Genomic DNA, 20,850 nt, shown 5'->3' with positions numbered 1-20,850 from the left:
AGAAGACCAGAGGCGTCTCAGTGACGGTGCTGCTGCTTGACATTTGCATAAGATCAGTAGACACGGCTAGGAATGCATAGCATATAGGAAGCTGACCTGTAGAACAGAAGCACAAATCATAGTGGTGGCTACAGGCTATTGCACATTGCTAAGCCCCTAGGATTCACATCAAGAGTGAGCCCTGTCGGAAGCGGTGGTGCACTCCTTTAATCCCAGCACTCAGGAGATAGAGGGAGGCAGACAAATCCCTGAGTTCAAGGCTAGCCTGGTCTATAGGAGGTTCAGGAAAGTGAGGGTTACCCAAAGAAACCCTGTCATTAAAAAACTAATTAATTAATTAATTAAAAGTTAATAAAACAGTGTACCCCGAGAAACACTGTGAACCCTGGATGGCAATGGCGTAGCCTGTAGCTTCACCAGCCTGAACAACAGGGGAGGCTGTACCTAGGGCGAACGTGGGGAGAGGGTAAGACCTTCTGGGAACTTTTTATACTTTCTACTCAGTTTGCTTTAAACTACAGCTGCTCTAAGGTAAGGTCCACTTAAAAAGGGAGTGAGGGCAGAAGGGAGATCACTGCAGAGAAAATAAAACCAAGGCCAGGACCTGAAGTAACATGCCATTCTTAGAAATCACAGTAACAGCTGGGCATGGGTGCCCATACCTTTGATTTCACCATTCTAAGGAGGCAGAGACAGACAGATCTCCGTGAGTTCAAAGCCAGCTTGGGCTGTACAGTAAGTTCCAGGACAGCCATAGCTACAGAGAACTTGTCTCAAACACAGAAACAAAAGCAAACAAACAAATCACAGTAACAGAAATATCATGAAGATGGGCCATGTGATCCAGCAGCCTCTGGTCAGATGTCATTAGTAAGCATTTGAAAAGTACCTACACGACAAAGGAACCGAATTAGAATTTTATTCAGTCTTAATCAATGCTTCTGTGAACTTAAAACACTGGTGTTTGTGGTTCTGCTTAGAAATTTTTCAAGTAGGTTTGTAACATTTCAGATATATAAAATTACACTTTCAACTGATAATTGCATGAATGACAGATACAAACCAAGTGTTTCCAACTGGACAGCTAGCATCTAATTAAGACAGGATGCAGGTATAGAATAAATGCCACATTCTGATGATCCAGCAAGGAAGATGTAAAATACCTCATTTAGTACTTTTCATATGGACTACATATAAAAATAATATCATGATTATATTGAGTTCAAAAAATGGTTAAAGTCTACTGTATCTTCGTCATTTCCAAAAAAAAAAGTCTTCAATTTTTTTTTGCAAAATTGTACAAAATTTGTACAAATTACATTTGTACAACTCTCAACAGATCCCTAATAGAAATATAAAAACTGTACAGCTCACTTGAAAATAAATATAAAAGTTTCTCGGATGCTATGTAGAGTTACCCAACAGTTCTTACATTTTTGGTTGTGAACCTAGGCTTTAACGGCTGAGCCATCTTTCCAGCCCTACCCAACAGTTCTAATCCAAGGCACTTAAAAGACCTGAAAACATGCATACCCTAAAACTACTATGTGAATGTTCATTCAGAGTAATTCAATAAATGACGGTAATTCAAATGCCCATATAACAAAAGGACTAAGACATATGCATCAAATCCATGGACAGCCATATAAAAAAAATACAGTGGATATTTTCACATGGATGACCCTTGGAGACACTACACCTAGTGAAGGAAAGCACACTCTCAAAGCCACACACTGTATTCCATTTATATGAGACATACAAGAGAAGAAAATGCACAGAGACAGGAGATAGAGTTTACCAGAGTCAGGGCTGAACTTCTAATTCTAACCCATACCCAACAGGGGAGCTCCCTTCGAATAATGAAGACAGACTGGGATTACATAGTGTCCATGGCTATACAAGTTACGAATGTACTTATCAAAAAATTACATATGTGGCTTGCATCCGTTTTTACTGGACAGACCTGATTTAATAATCTAAAACAGAAGCATCTGTTTTCATTTCTATTCGTCCCTGATGAGGGAGACAGAATTTAGCCAGCGCTCAGCAGCACGAGGTGATTTTTCTCCTTTAACCATGGAGATGTGTGGCAAGCAACTGTCTGAAGACAATTTCAAGATTCACTTCTAGGGTAGGAGGTACAGGGTTGCTGCTGTCCAGAGATGCTTACACAGACAGTTTACACCTCGAAGGCCAACTGTCCAGTGAACATCCCCACACGAAACGTCAGTGATGAGGAGGCTGGCAACTATGGGGACGGCTGCCCAGAGGCCACCTGCCCAACCACAGCTTCCATTGCTCCTTCTCCATCCACTTTTCTGCTTCCCAGAAGACAGAATTTGGATATGGCCTTACATGAAGATTTTCTTCTGGCCCACTCTTCCTGAGAACAGTGCCTCTGGAGCTCTGAGGGTGGTCTAAGCAGTGTCCTGAAAACCACCACCTGTCTTGGAGCTGTTGGTTGTGGAGGTATTGGGCACGGCCTTCCTTTTTGAGATGTCTCAATCCCAAAAACCAAGTCAGCCCTATCCAAGGTAGACTTGTTTTCCTTTCTGTGCAAGATTAAGCCCAAAACTATGACTCCTCTGATGCCTGAAAGTAAAATCCAAAGCAAGGCATCATGCCTCCTTTTTCAGATCCATCTGTAGCAGTCTCTGGTGGCTGGTTAACAAGTTACCACAGACATAGTGTTTTAAAGGCCCCTGAAAAGTCAGTATGTAAATTCCTCAAAACTCAGATTGAAATAATTCACCAATCCTTGAAAAGCAAAAGCTCACCGGCATTTTGGTGTCTACCTATAATCCTAGCACTTAGGAGGCAGAAGCAGGAGAATCAAGAGTTCAAGGTCAGCCTGGGCCACACCTACAGAAGACCCTGTCTTGGAAATGAAGAAGAAAAAAGTAAGATTTATTATCTTAGAATTCTAGAGGTCAGAAATCCATCATGGGTGAGCTAAAGTCCAGGGGTCCACAAGGCTGTGTTCTTCCCAGGAGAAACATTCTGTTTCTTTTTCCAACCTCTAGGGAGAGCAGGCAATCAGTTATTGGTACATGGTACCTTCGTTACCTTAGAGTTAGCAAAACAGCATCTCCAAATTTCCCTCTGACCCTTTCTCTCATTTTTTTCTTCTGTTTACAAGGATCCTAGTGATTGCACAGACCCACCCCCAAAAGTTCAAAATCATCTCCAACTCAACTCCCTCAGTTTCATTGGCATTCTTCTGCCTAGCATAGTGTGACATCTTCATGGCCTATGAGGACTGCAGCCACCTTTGAGGGCATTATTCAGCTACCAGGAAGTAAAATGGGCCTGGACAGTCTGCTGGCTGGTGGGTCTCTTAGCTGAAGTCTGCAGCTTTCATTTCATACAGAAAAGGAATCCAGGGGTTTTGTTGGAGAATTTACTCTGTGGTGGTTTGAATGAGAATGGCCCCCTACATGCTCACATATTTAAATGTTTAGTCAACAGGGAGTTGAAAGGATTAGAAGGATACAGAGGTGTGGCCTTGTTGAAGGAAGTGTGTCACTGTGGGTGGGCTTTGAGGTTTCAAAAGCCTAGGCCAGGCCCAGTCCATATCTGTCTATCTCTGTCTCCGTCTCTCTGTCTCTCTCTCTATCTATCTATCTATCTATCTATCTATCTATCTATCTCTGCCTACAGATCAGAATGTACCTACTTTTCAACTACTTCTCCAGCACCATGTCTGCCTGCATGCTGTCATGCTCCCCACCATGAGGATAATGGACTGAGCCTCTAAAACTGTAGGCAAGCATCCAATCAAATTGAGTTGCCTTGGTCATGGAATCTTTGCACAACAATAGAACAGTGACTAAGACCCTCTCAATCTGAGTTTTGAAGAATTTACATACTGACTTTTCAGGTCCTAATTCTCAGTGACTTCATGCCCTAGAGTGGTCTAAGTGGTTTATAAACTGCTATTATAATATTTATACCACTTTCTAGCTTAAAACAAATGAATATGATTCTGATGCATATTTTGGTGGTGGCTGTTTACAAAGGTTCTGAAACTGATGTAACAGCCTTTTACTATGTGGACCCATGAATCCTACGGTGATTTTCAGCACAGTATTTACCCATCTCTTCTCACTGACAGGTACTGGTTGTGCCCAATAAACCCTAACTCTTACTCACAAGGAATTTACAATCCAGCTGGGACACAACCCAGCATACTGTCATAGGGGGAGGGATTTACTGCAAAGACTCTAAAGTCAGGGAAAAGAGCTATAAAACAGGGAGGAGGCTAGAAATAACAGCTACACAGTCATATGGGAGATCAGAATATCAAAATGGTTATGAAATAAGAAACACTGACATTGGATACGCATGAGTGGGCCAGCATCCTTCGGGGTCAATTCTTTGAAGGGAGTACCCTCATAGGGTTAGGGAGGATGTAGCTCAATTGACAGAGTACTCACCCAAAATGCATGGATCTATGGGCTCCATCCCTAGCACCAAATAACAGGGGATAGTGGTACATGCCTACCATTGCAGTGCCCAGGATGTGGAGACAGAAGGATCAGGAGTTCAGAGTCATTCTCAGTTACACAATGAGTCTAAGGTAATCTAGTCTACATGAAACCCCATCACAAAGAAAGGGAAACCCCCAGTATTCTAGGTTATGGAAGATTCAGCCCTCAGGAGAGAGTTTAGGAAGTCTTCCTTAGAATCCCTCCCTGGCAAAAGCAGGTCCTGATATAAGGAATTAGATGCAGTTTGTTTGGGAGTTGACCCCAGAAAACATGGGGCAACAGGGCGTGAGACAGAAAAACAAACACAGCTGGTATATAGTCATGAATGAACATGCCACTGTAGAGAGCAGAGGGCATTGTAGGTATTGCCTTAGTCCCCAGAGAAGGGGGGACTAAGATATTATCTAATGATTCATATGCAGCTCCCAAATGTACTGGTGGGTGTGGCCAAGCAGCCTCCAGATCACAAGGAAGGCTCTTGGGCAGTGGAGAGCTGTTAGCAACTGGTGGATCAGGAACTGTGGGGCAGGCAGTATTCTCAGCATTAGAAACAACTAAGTCGCTTCCTAAATGGGCCAGTCAATAGGATCCTTCTACTTGAATGATACTGTTCCCCTCCAGTGAGAATTCACTGGGGCCATGATCAATCCCAGATTGCACTCTTTCTGGATCTGGCTGTCTTCAGAACTTGAATTTTCCAAAATTTCCTTTTGCCACTTAAAATTCATATGCTCTGGTCATGTTGGTTACCCTCTTTGAGCCTGGGACCATACAAGGGTGAATGCATATTTTTGTGCAGTTGATGGCAATACTTGTTTCTTCCGTCTTCAATGCAAACTCTGACCAGGTATAGACATTAGGAAGTCATCTCAATCCCCACCCTCTTTCCCTCCTCCCCTAAAGAAAAATTATGTGTAGAAAGCATTTTTAAAAAATAAAGTAAAAGACATTTTGGGGATGATGTTGTCATGGAGTCTTCCTAACCATACAACTAACGTCCTAAGTCAGGACGTCTGACTTGCTCCTTGGTTCTAGTAAATGCATTTATTTCAAGAAGATGTTCGTTCAGCTGCCATTTAAATGTCACTCCAGGAACATAGTTTTAACATTTTCATCCATAAGAACTTAGGGCTGCTAAGACTAACTCTGCTACAAACTAGACACATATGAAACTCTTAAAGACTGTGATGGCTCTGTTGGTCTGATAATTTTATTAGGCTTATTACTAAGCCACCCTTCACATTTTAAAGATATTGATAAAAATTGCCTCTTCGGCAGCCAGAAATGGCACGCCTATTTGCACACCCACCAGCTGGGCAGTAGCGAACCTGACTGCTCACGGGCTTATTGTGCTACCAAAGCTTTCAGAACAATCTCTGAAGATTGAGAAAAGGAACACGGGACAACGGGAAGGAGGAAGGAGATTGGCAAATTTGCATCTTTTCATGAACTGCTTGGGAATTGTGGTGGTTTGAATAAGCTTGGCCCATGGGAAGTGGCACTATTAGGAGGTGTGGCCTTGTTGGAATAGGTGTGATGTTTTTGGAGGAAATGTGTCACTATGTAGGTAGGCTATGAGGTCTCCTAGTGCTCTGTGACTCTGGTCACCTTCAGATCAAGATGAGAACTCTCAGCTCCTTCTCCAGCACCATGCCTGCCTGGACACTGTTGTGCTTCCTGCCATGATAATGGACTGAACCTCTGAACCTGTAAGCCAGTCATAATTAAATGTTGTCCCTTTTAAGAGTTGCTTTGGTCATGGTGTCTGTTCACAGCAATAAAACCCTAACTAAGACAGTCACTTTGTCCATTTTAAATTTTTGTTAGGCTTTATTTTTATTTTATGTGTGCTTTGCCTTCGTAGATGTATGTGCACTACCTGTACACAATGCCCTTGGAGGACAGAAGAGGGTGGTGAACCCTCTGGAGCTGGAGTTACAGACAGTTGTGAAGCCCAGAGCAAGGTTAGGCCCAAGTGAGGTGGAAATGGTAGTTTCAGAATGTGGTCCCACCAGCTAGTTTATCTTCTTTGCTTAACAGAGGTAGACAGATCTAAATGTGTAAATGGAAGATGCATTCTTTTTTTTTTTCCTAAGAAACTTCTGAATTCTATTATCTTTACAAATATAAGATGAGAAAATAATTTTTTCAAGATTTTTTATTAATCTTTTTATAAAATGAAAAGAAATGCCTACGATTGATTAAAGATGGTAGTTATGGCTGGGGCCTCTGTGGAGTTCTGTGTTTTGGGGGTTTTCATTTTTTTCTCTTTTTTAACCTTATGTTTTGAGTTGAAACATTTTCAGATGTTGAAAGGGCATCCTCATTAATGGGTCCTTGTACTTGCCTTCTGGGGCCACGGTCCCCAGCAGGTGAACCACTGCATCCTTGCATCTGTTGGATGCTAACTTCACCCTCCTCCCCCAGCCTTCACTCTTGGGTTGTGCATACTTCCCTTTACTTTGCTAATTTCAATAGTTAGGTTGGTTTTACTTGAATGACCCATGTTTAGGGGAGAAAAAAAACACCCTTAAATTTTTGTTTCAGTTCCTCCTGCAAATAAAAACAATGAATGAAGTGGCAACAAAAAAAAGAAAGAAAGAAAGAGAGAGAGAGAGAGAAGGAAAGAAAGAAAAAAAGAAAGAAAGAAAGAAAGGGAGAGAGAGAAAGAGAGAAAGAAAGAAAGAGAGAGAGAGAAAGAGAGAAAGAAAGAAAGAGAGAGAGAGAGAGAGAGAGAAAGAAAGAAAGAAAGAAAGAAAGAAAGAAAGAAAGAAAGAAAGAAAATGTGTATTTGCTATCTCCTAAGAAGTAAGCGTTTGGGGCCATGGGATGCTGATTCATAAGATAATCCAAAGGAAACCTGGAGTAAATGACTGGATTGATGTGGAAAATAAAAGACTTGGCTTATGATCTGCAAGAAATGAGCTATTCAGAGAATTTTCTAGACTAGCCAGGGAGAACTGCTTGGAGAACAGGCATGCAGAACAGAGAGAGAGAGAGAGAGAGAGAGAGAGAGAGAGAGAGAGAGAGAGAGAGAGAGAGGAAGAGGAAGAGGAAGAGGAAGAGGAAGAGGAAGAGGAAGAGGAAGAGGAGGAAGAAGAAGAAGAAGAAGAAGAAGAAGAAGAAGAAGAAGAAGAAGAAGAAGAAGAAGAAGAAGAAGAAGAAGAAGAAGAAGAAGAAGAAGAAGAAGAGAAGGAAGGGATTTTCCGCTCCAAGTTTTGTTTCTGTTTCTAAAGAAAAGCTGAGCACAGTGGAACAATCCAACCCTTTAATTCTGGTACTTACGTGGCAAAAACCAAAAGGATCTTTGTGAGTTCAAGAACAGCATCGTCTACTTAGTAAACTCTAGGCAAGCCAGATCTACGTAGGGAAAACTTATCTAAAAAATTAATTCCATCTCCTTAAAATATTAAAACATTATTACTATTTCCTATCATTGAATTCTTACCTCCTTCCCAAAAGTTAATCATATTTGTCTTTTGGGTTCATACTAAGGTGTCTTAGTTAGGGCTTCATTGCTATGAAGAGACACCATGACCAAAGCAACTCTTATAAAAAAAACCCACTTAACTGGGGCTTGCTTAGTTTTAGAGGTTCAGTCCATACTCATCATGGCAGGAAGCATGGCAGCATTCAGGCAGACATGGCGCTGGAGGGGCTGAGAGCCCTATATCTTGACTTGAAGGCAGCCAGGAGGAGACTCTGATTTCACACTGGGCAGAGCTTGGGCCTAGGAGACCTCAAAGCCCACCCCCACAGTGACACACATCCTCCAACAAGGCCACACCCACTCCAACTCCAACAAGGCCACACCCACTCCAAAAAGGCCACACCTGCTCCAACTAGGCCACACCTCCTAATGCCACTCCCTATGACAAATAGTGAAACACATGAATCTATGGGGGCCAAACCTATTCAAACCACCACACCAGGACTATATAGCTGGGTCACTGTATAGTTTAAAAGGAACCACATTGATTTCCATAGTGGCTATACCAGTTGGTATTTCTCCCAGATGTGTGTAGGGGTTTCTTGCTCCTCCCCACCCCCAGCACTTGTTTGTACTTGGTATAACAAATACTATGACAGATTGACTTTGGGACACACACCGTACCGTGTGGTATGTGTTACTTTGCAATGTATCTATGTTAAATTGTGATGTGTCCATCATTTGAAAGGGCTATATATAGTCTGTTTAGACATTTCTCTCAACATTGCCTTTCAGGCATATCTAACCTATGGCCCCCACACATGGCTGCATCAAACAGAAAGCACTTCTAATAAGTTTGTAATAAGCTTAGGATTTAGTGTTTGAGCACAAACACTAAATCCTAAACTTATTTAAAACAGTATGAGATGTTTTGTGATCTATTATTTGTTTTGTAACTTAGTCACAGTTTCTGATCATGAACTTTGCACATGATGGCATTATGTCACAATAGCAAAAGCTTGGATGCACCTGCTGAACTCCATAGCCTGAATGTCACAGACTGTGTGGGTGCATGGGAAGTGAAACTGTTCCATCATAGGCAACAGTCCTCTTAGCTATGCCAAACTACACAGCTGCTGCCATATGCCTACATCCCTGTATCTCAACCTATAGGCTCATCCTTCAAGATTTTTCAAAAACAATTTTTGTCTCTGTCCCTCTGTCTTTCTCCACATCTGTTTGTCTGTTTGTCTGTGTCTGTCTGTCTGTCTCTGTATGTGTGTGCCTATCTGTCCTTCCCCTCTGTGTGAGTGTGTGTGTATTCCACATATATGCAGAGGCCAGAAGAGGGTGTCAGATCCCCTAGAGCTAGAATTGTGAGCCACCTGATGTGAGTGCTAAGAACTGAACCCCAGTACCCCAGAAGAAGAGCAAGTGACCTTAACTACCGAGGCATCTCTCTAGCCTCATAAATTTTAATTTATTGGATGGGTAAAATATCTTTCCAAAGTTTGGGTATTCCTAGCTGCCAGGAACCACGGTATCTCCTCCTCCTTACTGATCATAGGTCCTTTCTATATGCTGTGCATTTATTTATCTTTTTAAAAAAATATTTGTATAGTTTGGTGTCTATTGGGGTGTGTTTCTATTTTCCTGCATGATGCCTAGTTGCCAGTGTTCAATATATTGATATTTCATAATAGCCAAAAGGCTGTTTTTATTGTAAACCCATATTTTCTATTCATATCGACTCACCTATGTTTTGGTAGCTGCCAGCACACTGCTCTGATTACCACAGATTTATCACCTCTCTACTTGTGATCCGTTAATTTAATGCCCTTTCCCCAATCTTGCTTTAAAGATGCAAGCTCATCTTCAGTCACAGAGAAGCAACAGAACAAAACAAAAAAGCCAATATAGCTTGTTTCTAGCATCTAGCTCCAACCAAAGACAGCAGTGAGAGTTATGGGGACCCTCAAGGCCTAATGACCCTTCTCTTACCAGCTTCCCCTGCTGCCAGCCAAATCCCTGTTAGTGTACTCCTTAAAATAAACTCAGCTGCAAATGGCACACCTGTTCTGGATTAGTGACAATAAACCAGGGTCTGTATTTATTTCAGTCGCACAGACAGGTGAGGGGCTCTTACTCTTCTGAGGGCGAAAGATTAAGCTTTACAAGCCCCAGTCTTCCCATTGGTGTTTTCATACTGGGCAGTTTTTACAGAAACACCCCAAATTGCAGTAGTCACCCTGGATCTGCCTAATTAAACACATGGCTTCTAAACAACACTGCTCTCAAGAGCCGCTCAGGGAACTTACTAAAAATGTAAGTCTGATTATGCAGAGAGAGAGAAAGATGGTCTAAATCAGGGGTCTCCATTGGGTCCCCCCCTCAGAGATAGGGGAACCCTGTAGAAGAGGGCAAGGAAAGATTCTAGGAGTCAGAGGGGATGAAGGACTTTAGAACACGGCCCACCAAATCAACTAAGCAGGACTCATATGGACTGACAGAGACGGAAGTGGCAAACACGGAGCCCACGTGGGTCTACACTAGCTCTTCTGTATGTTGTGTCACGAATGTTAGCTTGGTGGTTTTATGGAACTCCTAATAGTGGGAGTGGGTGTATCTCTGACTCTTTTACCTGCTCCTGGGACGATTTTCCTCCTATTTGGTTGCCTTGTCCAGCCTAGGTATGAGAGATTTTGCCTTGTTTCAATGTATCTTATTGTATCTAATTGTATCTTACTGTATCTAATTGTACCTTATTGTATCTTATTGTATCTTGTTTTGTCCTGTTTGGCTGCTGTCCTTTAGAGGCCTGCTCCAAGTGGACAATCCCATTACCATCATTAGAAAAGTGGTACTAAATAATCTATCCTTCTGGTCTCCACACCTCTGTTCAGCAGGATTGAACTTAGAGCCCCCAGAATGACCCTGGCATTCACTCCACATAGGCTTCAAGACTTTCCAGGATGTGTCTTAAACTAGCTGAACTTCCATCAGGGCACCCATGCCGAAGCCCTACCATAGGACTAGTGCACTAATATCAGAATCTCTAGGGCACAACTTGGACCTCTGTATTCAGAAGGTACTACACATGGTTCTGCAGTGTAGCTTGACCTGTATTGCAAAGTTTAGGAATCTGTTTTCATTTCTCCTGCCTTCCTGGTGCTCAGAATTATTTGCTGGAGACTTACAATGCACCTTGCCTGTTGCAGGTCAGTCAACACAGATTTAGAACTTAGATATGCCTATTTTTTGTGTTGCCTCCCAAGCACTCAGATGTACAGTGAGTTTTACACATACTTCTATGGGTTCAAATCTGCTTAGCACAGGAGATGAACAGCTGCAGTTCAACTGGGGCCCAGTTGGGGAAGGAGGCAGTTGGCAGACAGAGATCTATTACTTAGTAGGTACTGCACTATGTAAACTTCAAGGTTTGTGTCTTTATGTGTCTATCACAGTGGTTCTTAACTTTCCTAATGATGTGACCTTTAATTCAGTTTCTCATGTTGTAAGCTCCCTACCCCCAACCATGAAATTATTTTTGTTGCTACTTCATAACTGTAATTTTGCTACAGTTCTGAATTGTATTGTAAATAGCTGTGTCGTCTGATCGTCTTAGGTGACCCCTGTGAAAGGGTCACTTCCAAAGGAATCAAGACTCACATGTTGAGAACTGCTCAATCACCATTTTGTTTTAGTTTGGGTTTGGGGGTTTGTTGGGACTTTCTTAGACAGGGTTATTATATGTTCAGGCCATCCTTGACTTTACTGTATAGCTAGCTCATGGTGGCGTGGAATTTTCCATCCTTCTGGCTCAGCCCACTCTGGGCAGCACCATTCCCTGTGCAAGGAGTGCTGAATTGTATGCGAGCAAAGAAATGGAACTGAATATAAGCAAGCAAGCGAGCTGTACATATTCACTTACTCTTGCCTGTGGATGTGATATGACTTCCTGCTCTAAGTGTGACTTTCCTGTGACATGGAATTGTAAATCAAAACAATCCCATCTCCCCTAAATTGCTTTTTGTCTAAGTATTTTTATACAGCATTTGGGAATGAAAACAGAGCAACAACACTGGTCTCAGAGAAGTAAGAACTTAACAAATGTGGTACTCATGACAAACACAACTTGGATGAATCTCTGGGAATTGTGCTAAGGGAAAACATTCCCAGGAGATTACATACTTTCTGATTGGATCTGTATAGGATTTTAGGACTGGAGGACAGATCAGCAGTCACCAGGGAAGAGAGAAGGAGAGGGAAGCAAGGGGAATGTGGGTACAGGTAAGTATTCTATGGAGACCAAGAGGTCTTTATAAAGCTATTCTGAATCATTTCTTATGTGAATACACATACAGGTGTCTCAAGAAAATTCAGTAAATACCAGTATGAAAACCTTTGGAGCTGGCCCTCAAGAAGTCTTCAGTAAAACCAGCACCATGAATGGAGACACAGTTCAGTAGCAGAGTACTTGCTTACTGTATGCAAAGCCTTAGATTCAATCCTTAACATGGCCCAAATCTAACAACAAAAACAAAAAAAAAAAAAAAAGAGATAAGTAATAAAATAAGAATAGTAATAGCATTACTTATTAATTGCACTGGACACATAACATATAAACTTGAATCCTTCAGACATCGTAGATGGTTTTGTTTGTATTTTTTAATTTCATTTTGTTTTTTGAGACAAGCCACCAAACCCATAGCCCTGGCTGGACTGGAACTCACTATGTGGACCAGGCTTGTCTCGAACTTATGGAGATATGCAGATACTTAAAAAAAAAAACGATTTCTTTATTTTTATAATTTTACGTGTATGTCTGAGTACCTACATACATGTGTGTGTAACATGTGCCCCTGCAGCCAGAGGAGGGTACTGGAGTTCCTGGAGCAGGAGTTACAGTGATATTATCACTGTTTGTTTTACAGGTGAAAAAAAACAGAATCTGAAAGGGTTTATATAATCATAGAAAATAGCAGGACAGTGAACAAATCAAGTGTTCAAGCCCACACTCGGTTTAATAGTACCCCCTTTTGCTCATGGGAGACACATCTAGGTGGATGTCTGCAGCTGTAGAGGGCCTGCCCACCACCTGACAACACTGGTATTGCTTGGGTGCTACTCCTTTCTCAGGAGTCCCTGAGGTTAGGAAGGCAGACTGCAGAGAGATACCAGCTGGCATACCTATTTCTTAGACGCCTGCTGGATTAGCAGGCCCCCGTCTAAGGATTTGGAGGTCTCTCCCATTGAGTCAGCGACTGCACAGAGAAGAGGCCTTGAAGCAGCTGCTGTGGTCTGAGCTCCTGCCAGCGCTTCTGAAGCCTCAGCCCAGTATTCAGCAGGATGGCAAGCCCCATCCTACATGTAGGTGAAGAAACCCCACCTCCAGGATTACAGCTCCTCCACCTGGCCTGAGATCACCCATGGGCCACAAACTGGCCACTTTCCTGCTGGAGTGACACCTATAGACATGCTCCTTCCAGGGATGAGACCCCTCCCTCCAGCAATCAGAGGCCCATTTCCCCAAGGAATGTGTCCACCAAGACATTAAATCCAAAGTTGTACTTTAATCACTAGTGTTCAGGAGGGAATCAAGGTGCAGGGTGTGGAAGCTAAACTGGGCTTCTTAGGCTTTTTGCTCTCCCAACTCCTTTTTAGCACAAGAGATTGTATATGATTTTGTGTGTGTGTGTGTGTGTGAGAGAGAGAGAGAGAGAGAGAGAGAGAGAGAATGCTTGATTTGTATACTTATTTTATATGCAAATATATACATATAAAAATATGCACATATATACATATATATACACATAAAACAAATATACAAACCAAGCATTTACTGATAATACACAATAAAGAAAAAATATTTTGTATCAATCCTCTGGCAAATCTACAGTGTTATCCTTGTTACAAAGAATAAAAGCAAATTGACATACTAAGGGGATGGCTGTAATGAAATACTGGTTGGATATTTGATACAAGATGGACAGCAGCTTGAATGTTCTTCAAAGTTAGTGGCTATTTTGATTTTATACTTGTCAAGGCTGAGACTGCCACTTTACATACATATGTAATACAAGGTGGCAAAATTATTTTTAAGACTCCTGGAAAAAAAAACCATGTTCTGTCCCAACCCCAAGCTAAAATTTAAGGATTTGTGTGTGTTCATATGGGCTTCTTAGGCTTTTTGCTCTCCCAACTCCTTTTTAGGTGGAAAGATGTATGTGCATGTATGGAGTTCAAAGACCAACATCAGGCATCTTCCTCAGTCACTGTCCACCGTAATACTTCTAACATTCATTTTAATTATTGTTAAATTATATATACATATGTGAGAGGGATACGGAGTATGTGCAGAGTTCAGGTGCCTGCAGAGGCTAAAGGCTTGGGATCTCCTAGAGCTGAGAGCCACCTTGATCCCAGGTCCTCTGCAAGAGCAATATATGCTCTTAACCACCGGGCCATCTCTCTGGCCCTGCACTTTTGGAGACGTGTCTCACTGAACCTAGAGCTTGTCGATTCAGTTGGACTAGTTGGCCATCAAGCCTCAAGGAGATTTCTGTCTCTAGCTCACCAGTGCTAGAATTACAAGCACCCCAAGCCTTTGCACAGGGGCTGGGGATCAAACTCTGGTCCTCACGTTTGTGCAAGAAGCACTTTACTGATGGGCCATCTCCACCACGGTCCCCATTGGTTTTTTGTTGTTGTTGTTGTTGTTGTTGCTGTTGTTTTTATGAAACTCAAGTCAATAAGGCCAAACATTATAGCACAATACAATCCGAAGACACACTAATTTAATACATTCATGCTGAAAAATTATAAGAGTAGGGAAATATGAAAAGTTGTGGCTTCCATATTTATTCTTATTTCCATACGAGCAGAAAACTGTATATATACAGTAAAAACTCTGAAGTTCCTTGGGCCAGTTCCTTGGGCCAGTTGCATTGTTGCAGTGATAAACACTCCTGATGGATGTAACGGGGTATATTAATGTATATAATATAATTATACGATGTATATATTATACCTGTATTTATATTAATGTACATAATGTAATTAATGTATTTGATTTTTAATTAATTTTTGGTCACATACTTGGTAACCTTTTACCATCGTTAAACTTTACCTGACTCCCATATTCACTATGAGGTCACGATCCCTAGTTTATGCGGCTGAACTATAGAATAAACCAACCCATTACCAGGACTAGGAGAGCCCACGGAAGTGCATCCTGTTTGTGGAAGGTTGATAGCAGAGTCTTGTAAGGGAAGAATGTGCTCAGGAAAGTAAAGACAGTGAGGTAGGTAATCAATACTCATCAGAATCCTACCTAACCTGGCAGTTAATCTCCTACTTGCTCACTTGATGGTTGAGTGCCTATTACGTGGGCGCCATGACTCTAACACTTGGTCCAACGCACACTGAACAAATGCAGCTCCCCCCATATAGCTAGCTCACCTTCTATGATTAATGCTAGTTTCTCGTCAGCAAGACTCTTCACTCCCAGGACCGGAGATTACACACCCAAACTGTACACTGGTAGTCTTGGGACCTCAAAAAGAAGTGCAAACCTCTCTGAGGCGAAGTGAAGCAGACACAGCACTTCTGAATTCAAAGCGTGGGTAGCTCACTCCAGTGTGGCTGGGGAAGAAACTTAAGATGGGTGGATTTTCGGGCCGTGGCTCAGAGCATGAGCTCAAAACCAAGATGAGGATCTGGCGGTGTGACCCTTGATGAGGATTCAAGTTAGCCTGGGGTACCCTTCTCTATTTTCCACTCCCAAACTGGAAGGAGCTTCAGGATCTTCCATAAATGTAGGGAAACTGGGGGCTTTCCAATCCTAGCCTGGGTCAGTAACTATTTCAAGACAACACCTAACAAGATGGCTTTGCATTGGGAAAGAGATGAGGGAAGACAGAAAGTAAAGTCACCTGGGCACACATGTGTTAGACAAGAGATACTTTACAAGAGGCCCTTACAAAATAACACAGGCAATTAGAGGCATGGAATTTTCCTTAGAAGACTAAACCTGATGTACAGATGAAGATGAAATACTAACTGATAAGATGCCATCCACTTCCTACAAAATAACAGCTCAAGGTAAGTGGATCAGTCTAGACTCGAGGGCGGGAAAGGTTATTAATATGAATCCTAAGACAAGATTTTAAATTATTCAAAAATCCTTAGGTATGTAAGCCTCAAAAGTCAGAGAATATTTTAAAATTCTCTGGACTTAGTTATAGAAAAAAATTATTTTTTCCTTCATCATATCATATAAGGTCTCAGTGACTCCCATATTTCTGAATCAAATTTGCTGTAATAACTTACTATCTGTTGACCGTGTTTTAAATATATATATATATTTGTATATTTATATATATCTTTTCTAATTAAGTAGGGGCTTTTCACAAGAGTAAAAGAATCAGAATCAGTGTTTTTACATATGCCAATCCCAGAGGGGAAAATCTTCTGGCTTTAATCTAAAGAGAAGAAATATCACTGATACAAAATCCCACTTTTGCTTAAGGCTTCACAGAATTGCTCATGAGTGGACCAGTTTCCATTTGAGTTTCTAGCTGACCCTTGTGTAAAAAGTCAGCTTTGCTACTGACCAGTGCAAGGTGATGCATAGGCCCACTCCCTGCAGAAAATGCAAATTTTTCAGTGGGTGTTCTAAACAAGAAAGTCATGATATTCATTGATCACCTAATCACACTACAAACCAGCAGGCAGTCGAGGTCTGGTGGATTCACAAAGTGCTCTGACAGACAGATGGCCCATGGTGGGCTTGGCCCCAAAGACTAGCCGTTTTATTTAGCTGCAGTTTCAATAAAGCAGTGAACTTACTGAATTGCTTATCTGCAATTCAGGTCAGGACATAAACCTGAGGAAAGCAGGGGTCGCTTCCTTCCTCTCTGCAGTTAACAGGACTAGCGCCTACTTCTCACAGGGATGAGTCTAAAGCCAGAATTGCCAAACATCCCCTTCCCTTCTTTCGCTTACTCCACGTGAGCCAGCTTGTGGTGGCCGCATCCTCGATTAGAAAAGGTAATCTATAAGGAAATACGTTCTAGCTGCACAGACCACTGTAGAGGGTTGCTCAGCTGGAGAAGATCGGGCACTTGTAACCAGAAAGAGACATGCTGCATTTACTGACAGGAAGAGGTTATCACTGACACTTCAAGACTAAACCCTTATTTAAATAGTACCAGGTTCCAGCTATAGATTTCCAGGTAGTACAGAATGTGAGCTTCTCTACAGATCTAGGGAGAAGGGATAACAAGAGGTATATAAAAAGGGTAAAATAGTAAGAGTGGAGATGGACAGACAGACGGACGGACAGACGGACGGACGGACAGACGGATATCCAGATAGATAGATAGATGCATGCTGACAAACATATATACAGGCATTTCTAAAGACATTTGTTTCCAAAGTCAAATCTCAACCACAGTACACAATCAGTCCAAAACTCTCCTAGAACCTGTTTTAAACTATATAATTAAAAATGCAAGTGGTAAATAAAACCTAGTATTTTTCATGCATTAACTATTCCTATAATTCTGTCTCTTTCAAATCAACACTAAAATCATACCCAAATTACTAGTAGGGGATAGTACATTTTCCTTTTGGCATTTTCTTGTCCTCTTTTATACTCTGTGGTCTAAGGAAAGCAAAATAAAGCAAACATCTAATCAAAAGCCCCCTATCGCACGGCAAGATCAACATTCTCCATCGTGGCAAGTGGATCCTGTAAGTTTTTTCAATCCCGCTGGAATCCTGACACTCGAGTTACAAGTTCTGACTAAAGCTGAAGTCAACTGTTTTCAAAGTCTGAAAAAAGTGACCAAAAAGAATGGGTTCCCCCTCCCTTTAAAGGCTACACCTTTACTTTTACTTCAGAAGGTTTGAGAGCAGCGAGCACAGCCTACCTAGTAAAACACATGCAACAGGCAAAATATCAGGTTTCTTTTTCCAGCTGTCCAGAACCCCATTAGAGGCTCTTACCCCCACGACTCTTATGCTATAATTAGGATAGCTTAGGGTTTATCTGGGCCTTTTTTCAAAGCCAGATTTCCTTCCTCACTGCAGAAACAGCAGCTGTCTTTTGCAAGTACCCCGACAGCACCGGAATAGGTATTTTGATTTACATTATAGTATAAAAATTACCAGTGTGAAGAAAACATGCATGCATGCATACACACACACACACACACACACACACACACACACACACCACCTTTTCTCTCGTAGTTTTTCAAAAGCGGGTCTTACCTGAAGGTGGTCAGTCTGGTCTGGAATCTGGCTTGCTTCAAAGAATTTATCAAACAATGCCTCTCCTCCCTGGAAGCTGCTGTCCTCTTCCTTTGAAAGTGGGTCTGCTGGTGGTCGAGGGGTTTTGGAGTCTTCCTCTGCAGGAAGTTGGATACACACTTCTTCGTGGAAGTGGGAATCCCATCCAGGACCTGCTCCTGCCTCCGTGTGTGTAGACTCTAGTCCACTGCTCCCAGCTAAGGGTTGCCTGGTCGGTTCCTTGGGGAGGGGATCAAGAGTGCCTTTGGGGGCACTGTCTTTCAGCAGCTGCTTCTTGGCATTTGCCTTCATTCCGGGCCGCCTCGCCCTGGTGGGTCTCAGGGCTGCCTTCCTGCTGCCTGGGTACTTTGCGTCTGAGTGTTCCCCAGCCAGACTTTCCAAACCCTGCTTCACCTCTGCCTTATCTGAGCCCCCAGACAAGGGCTTCACCGATGCCTCCGTCTCTGCCTTATCCATGGTCTGTAGATAGTCCCTGGAGAATTCCTCTCCTGCTTCAGGGTTGTCTCTGGTTTCTCCCCGAATTCCTGAACAATCATTTTCAACAGCCTCAGGAGCAGTAGGGAGTGGAGCCCTCCCCGGTTCTGTCATCTTAGCTGTTCCATCCTGGTGAGGTCCCAGGGTAAGAGTCATTTCTGAATGCAGGGGTAACGGACTATGCCTGGAGGTTCCGCTGCTCCTGACCCCTACTTCCTGGGGTTGTGAGTGATAACTACAGAAGCCAGTGGCGACATTCATAGGCCACATGCCACCCGACACCTGAGGCCCACAACCCATTTCACTGAAGAAATGCTCACACCCACCCTGACCATACTCATTGAATTCCATCTCTTCGTCATCGCTTTCTAATAAAAAAACTCGGTCAGTCCCCTGCAGGCTCCTTTGCCAAACCGCATTAGAGTAATCCGTCATAACATCGGAACATTCCAGATACTCCAGGTCATCATCTGAAAACTCCTCCGTGTAGGTTAGGGTTATCTCTGGGCAAAGTTCATAGTCACTGTCAGAGTCTTCGCTGGAAATCTGGGGTTCCGGCTGCATGTTGATGGAGTTGCTGTCACCTGGGTAAGAACACAGGGTTGCCTCCTGCAGTGGAAGACTGAAACTGATGTATTTCTGTGCTTTGGGGGTTTGATGACTAGGGGTGATACTCTCGTTAGATACTTCGTATCCTAGGCCATCATCAATTAATTCTGGCACAGTGGCATGCACTGTTCTGAACTGGGATACATCTTGTTTTTCAATAGTATTATTCAAATTAAAGGAATTTTCTTGCATGTTATCTGAATTGAAAGGCTCTGGCCTTCGTCTTATCTCTTTAACATCTTGGGGATTTTCAGAATTGGAAGCACCAGAGTCACCACTGGCCACTATCTGGGGTGAATTCAAATGGTTGAATTTGTCGGGGAAGGAATCAGCTGACATGCAAGCCCCTGGGGCCACACTTTCTTCTTTCTTACAAAGATTCAATTTCTCTTCCGTGTGATTTATGCTGTCTTCTCCACGTATCTCTGTTTCACGCTTACCAGCCACATCTCTGTCGTGTCCTAGATCAGGAGAGACCTGTGGGTCCCGCAGACACTGGACCTCAAGGGACGCTGAACAGCAGATCATCCCCACACAGCTTCTTGCGGAGACCTGGTAAACAGCAGTGTCGCTCTGGGTACAGCTAGGAAGAGGATAAACAGGTAAGTGAGGAAGAGCTTGACCACTGACATTTGTCACATCTTGTTGTTGGAGAAAATGTCCAGCTCAAAAAACACTAAGAAGGAATTGTTTTATGTCTTACTTTTTTATCTAGCTGTTTAAGTTAGCTTTAGTGCTCATGAATTTCAGTGTGTGTGTGTGTGTGTGAATTTCAAAGGCATTGTATACAGTAGTAATAAAATCATTCTACCATGACATTCTAAAACAGTACTGAAAACAGGGGCTCCTTTTTAAAGACTATACCAAGAAGGCACATAGCTTTAAAAAATAATAATAATGTCTTACTTTTTTTTGAGACTAATATAATTATGTCATTTCCACCTTCCGTTCTTCCCTCCAAGAAGTGGTGTTTCTTGGCAAGAAACTCTAACATCATCCCAGTGGGGTTGTATTAGGAAGGTTGGTGCCATTTCCTCCCTAACATGACTAAAAAATCTAACACACAGCCATGAGCTCCACTGGCTGGAAACCTGTGTCCGCATGTCACCTTGACTAACAGATCAAGGCAGGTGTCCTGCTTTGGCCCAACATGGAAGAACTCTGAATCAAGCTGAGCTTGTACTCCCTGTTCCAAGAGGGACAGCACTCCTGTGACTCGTCTGTATTGATTGGAGTCACATGGAGCCTGCATCTGACATGTCTCCCTGACTCATCCCCTGTGTGGATCCTTCTGAAGGCCTTGCAGTCCCAATAATAGCTTGGTGCAGTTGTATAAGGTATTTGGCTGTATTGTAATATGGCTGATTTTGTACTGTGTATCATTCAGCTTAGAGGCTATATATTCAGAAAGTGAAAGCTGGGGGGGGGAGGGTCTAGCCTGGGCTTAGATGAAATGCTTAGACTTTTCACCAACTGTTTCCTATGTAAAATATATACGGTTACCTAATTCCAGAGGGGTGAGTTAGACAG

General features: G+C 42.5%; 1 protein-coding gene across 2 annotated transcripts in view; it reads right to left on the bottom strand.

The window, feature by feature from the left end:
* Alpk2 (alpha kinase 2) overlaps positions 1-20,850 on the bottom strand; it is a 128,319-nt gene that overhangs the window by 65,735 nt on the left and 41,734 nt on the right. Inside the window, exons 4-5 of one of the 2 annotated variants that reach the window (XM_076912551.1) lie at positions 19,761-19,903; positions 18,199-19,295 (exon numbers count right to left, since the gene is read on the bottom strand). In XM_076912551.1, coding sequence (XP_076768666.1) covers positions 18,199-19,295; positions 19,761-19,903 — 1,240 coding nt within the window. Of the gene's footprint in view, positions 1-18,198; positions 19,904-20,850 lie in introns of both variants that reach the window. The other variant, XM_034518393.2, reaches the window with a different exon arrangement.

This window comes from Arvicanthis niloticus, chromosome 14, assembly GCF_011762505.2.
Source record: "Arvicanthis niloticus isolate mArvNil1 chromosome 14, mArvNil1.pat.X, whole genome shotgun sequence".
NCBI classification, from domain to species: domain Eukaryota; kingdom Metazoa; phylum Chordata; class Mammalia; order Rodentia; family Muridae; genus Arvicanthis; species Arvicanthis niloticus.
The sequence above is the reverse complement of the archived record's forward strand: the minus strand, read 5'-3'. Positions and strand labels throughout refer to the sequence as shown.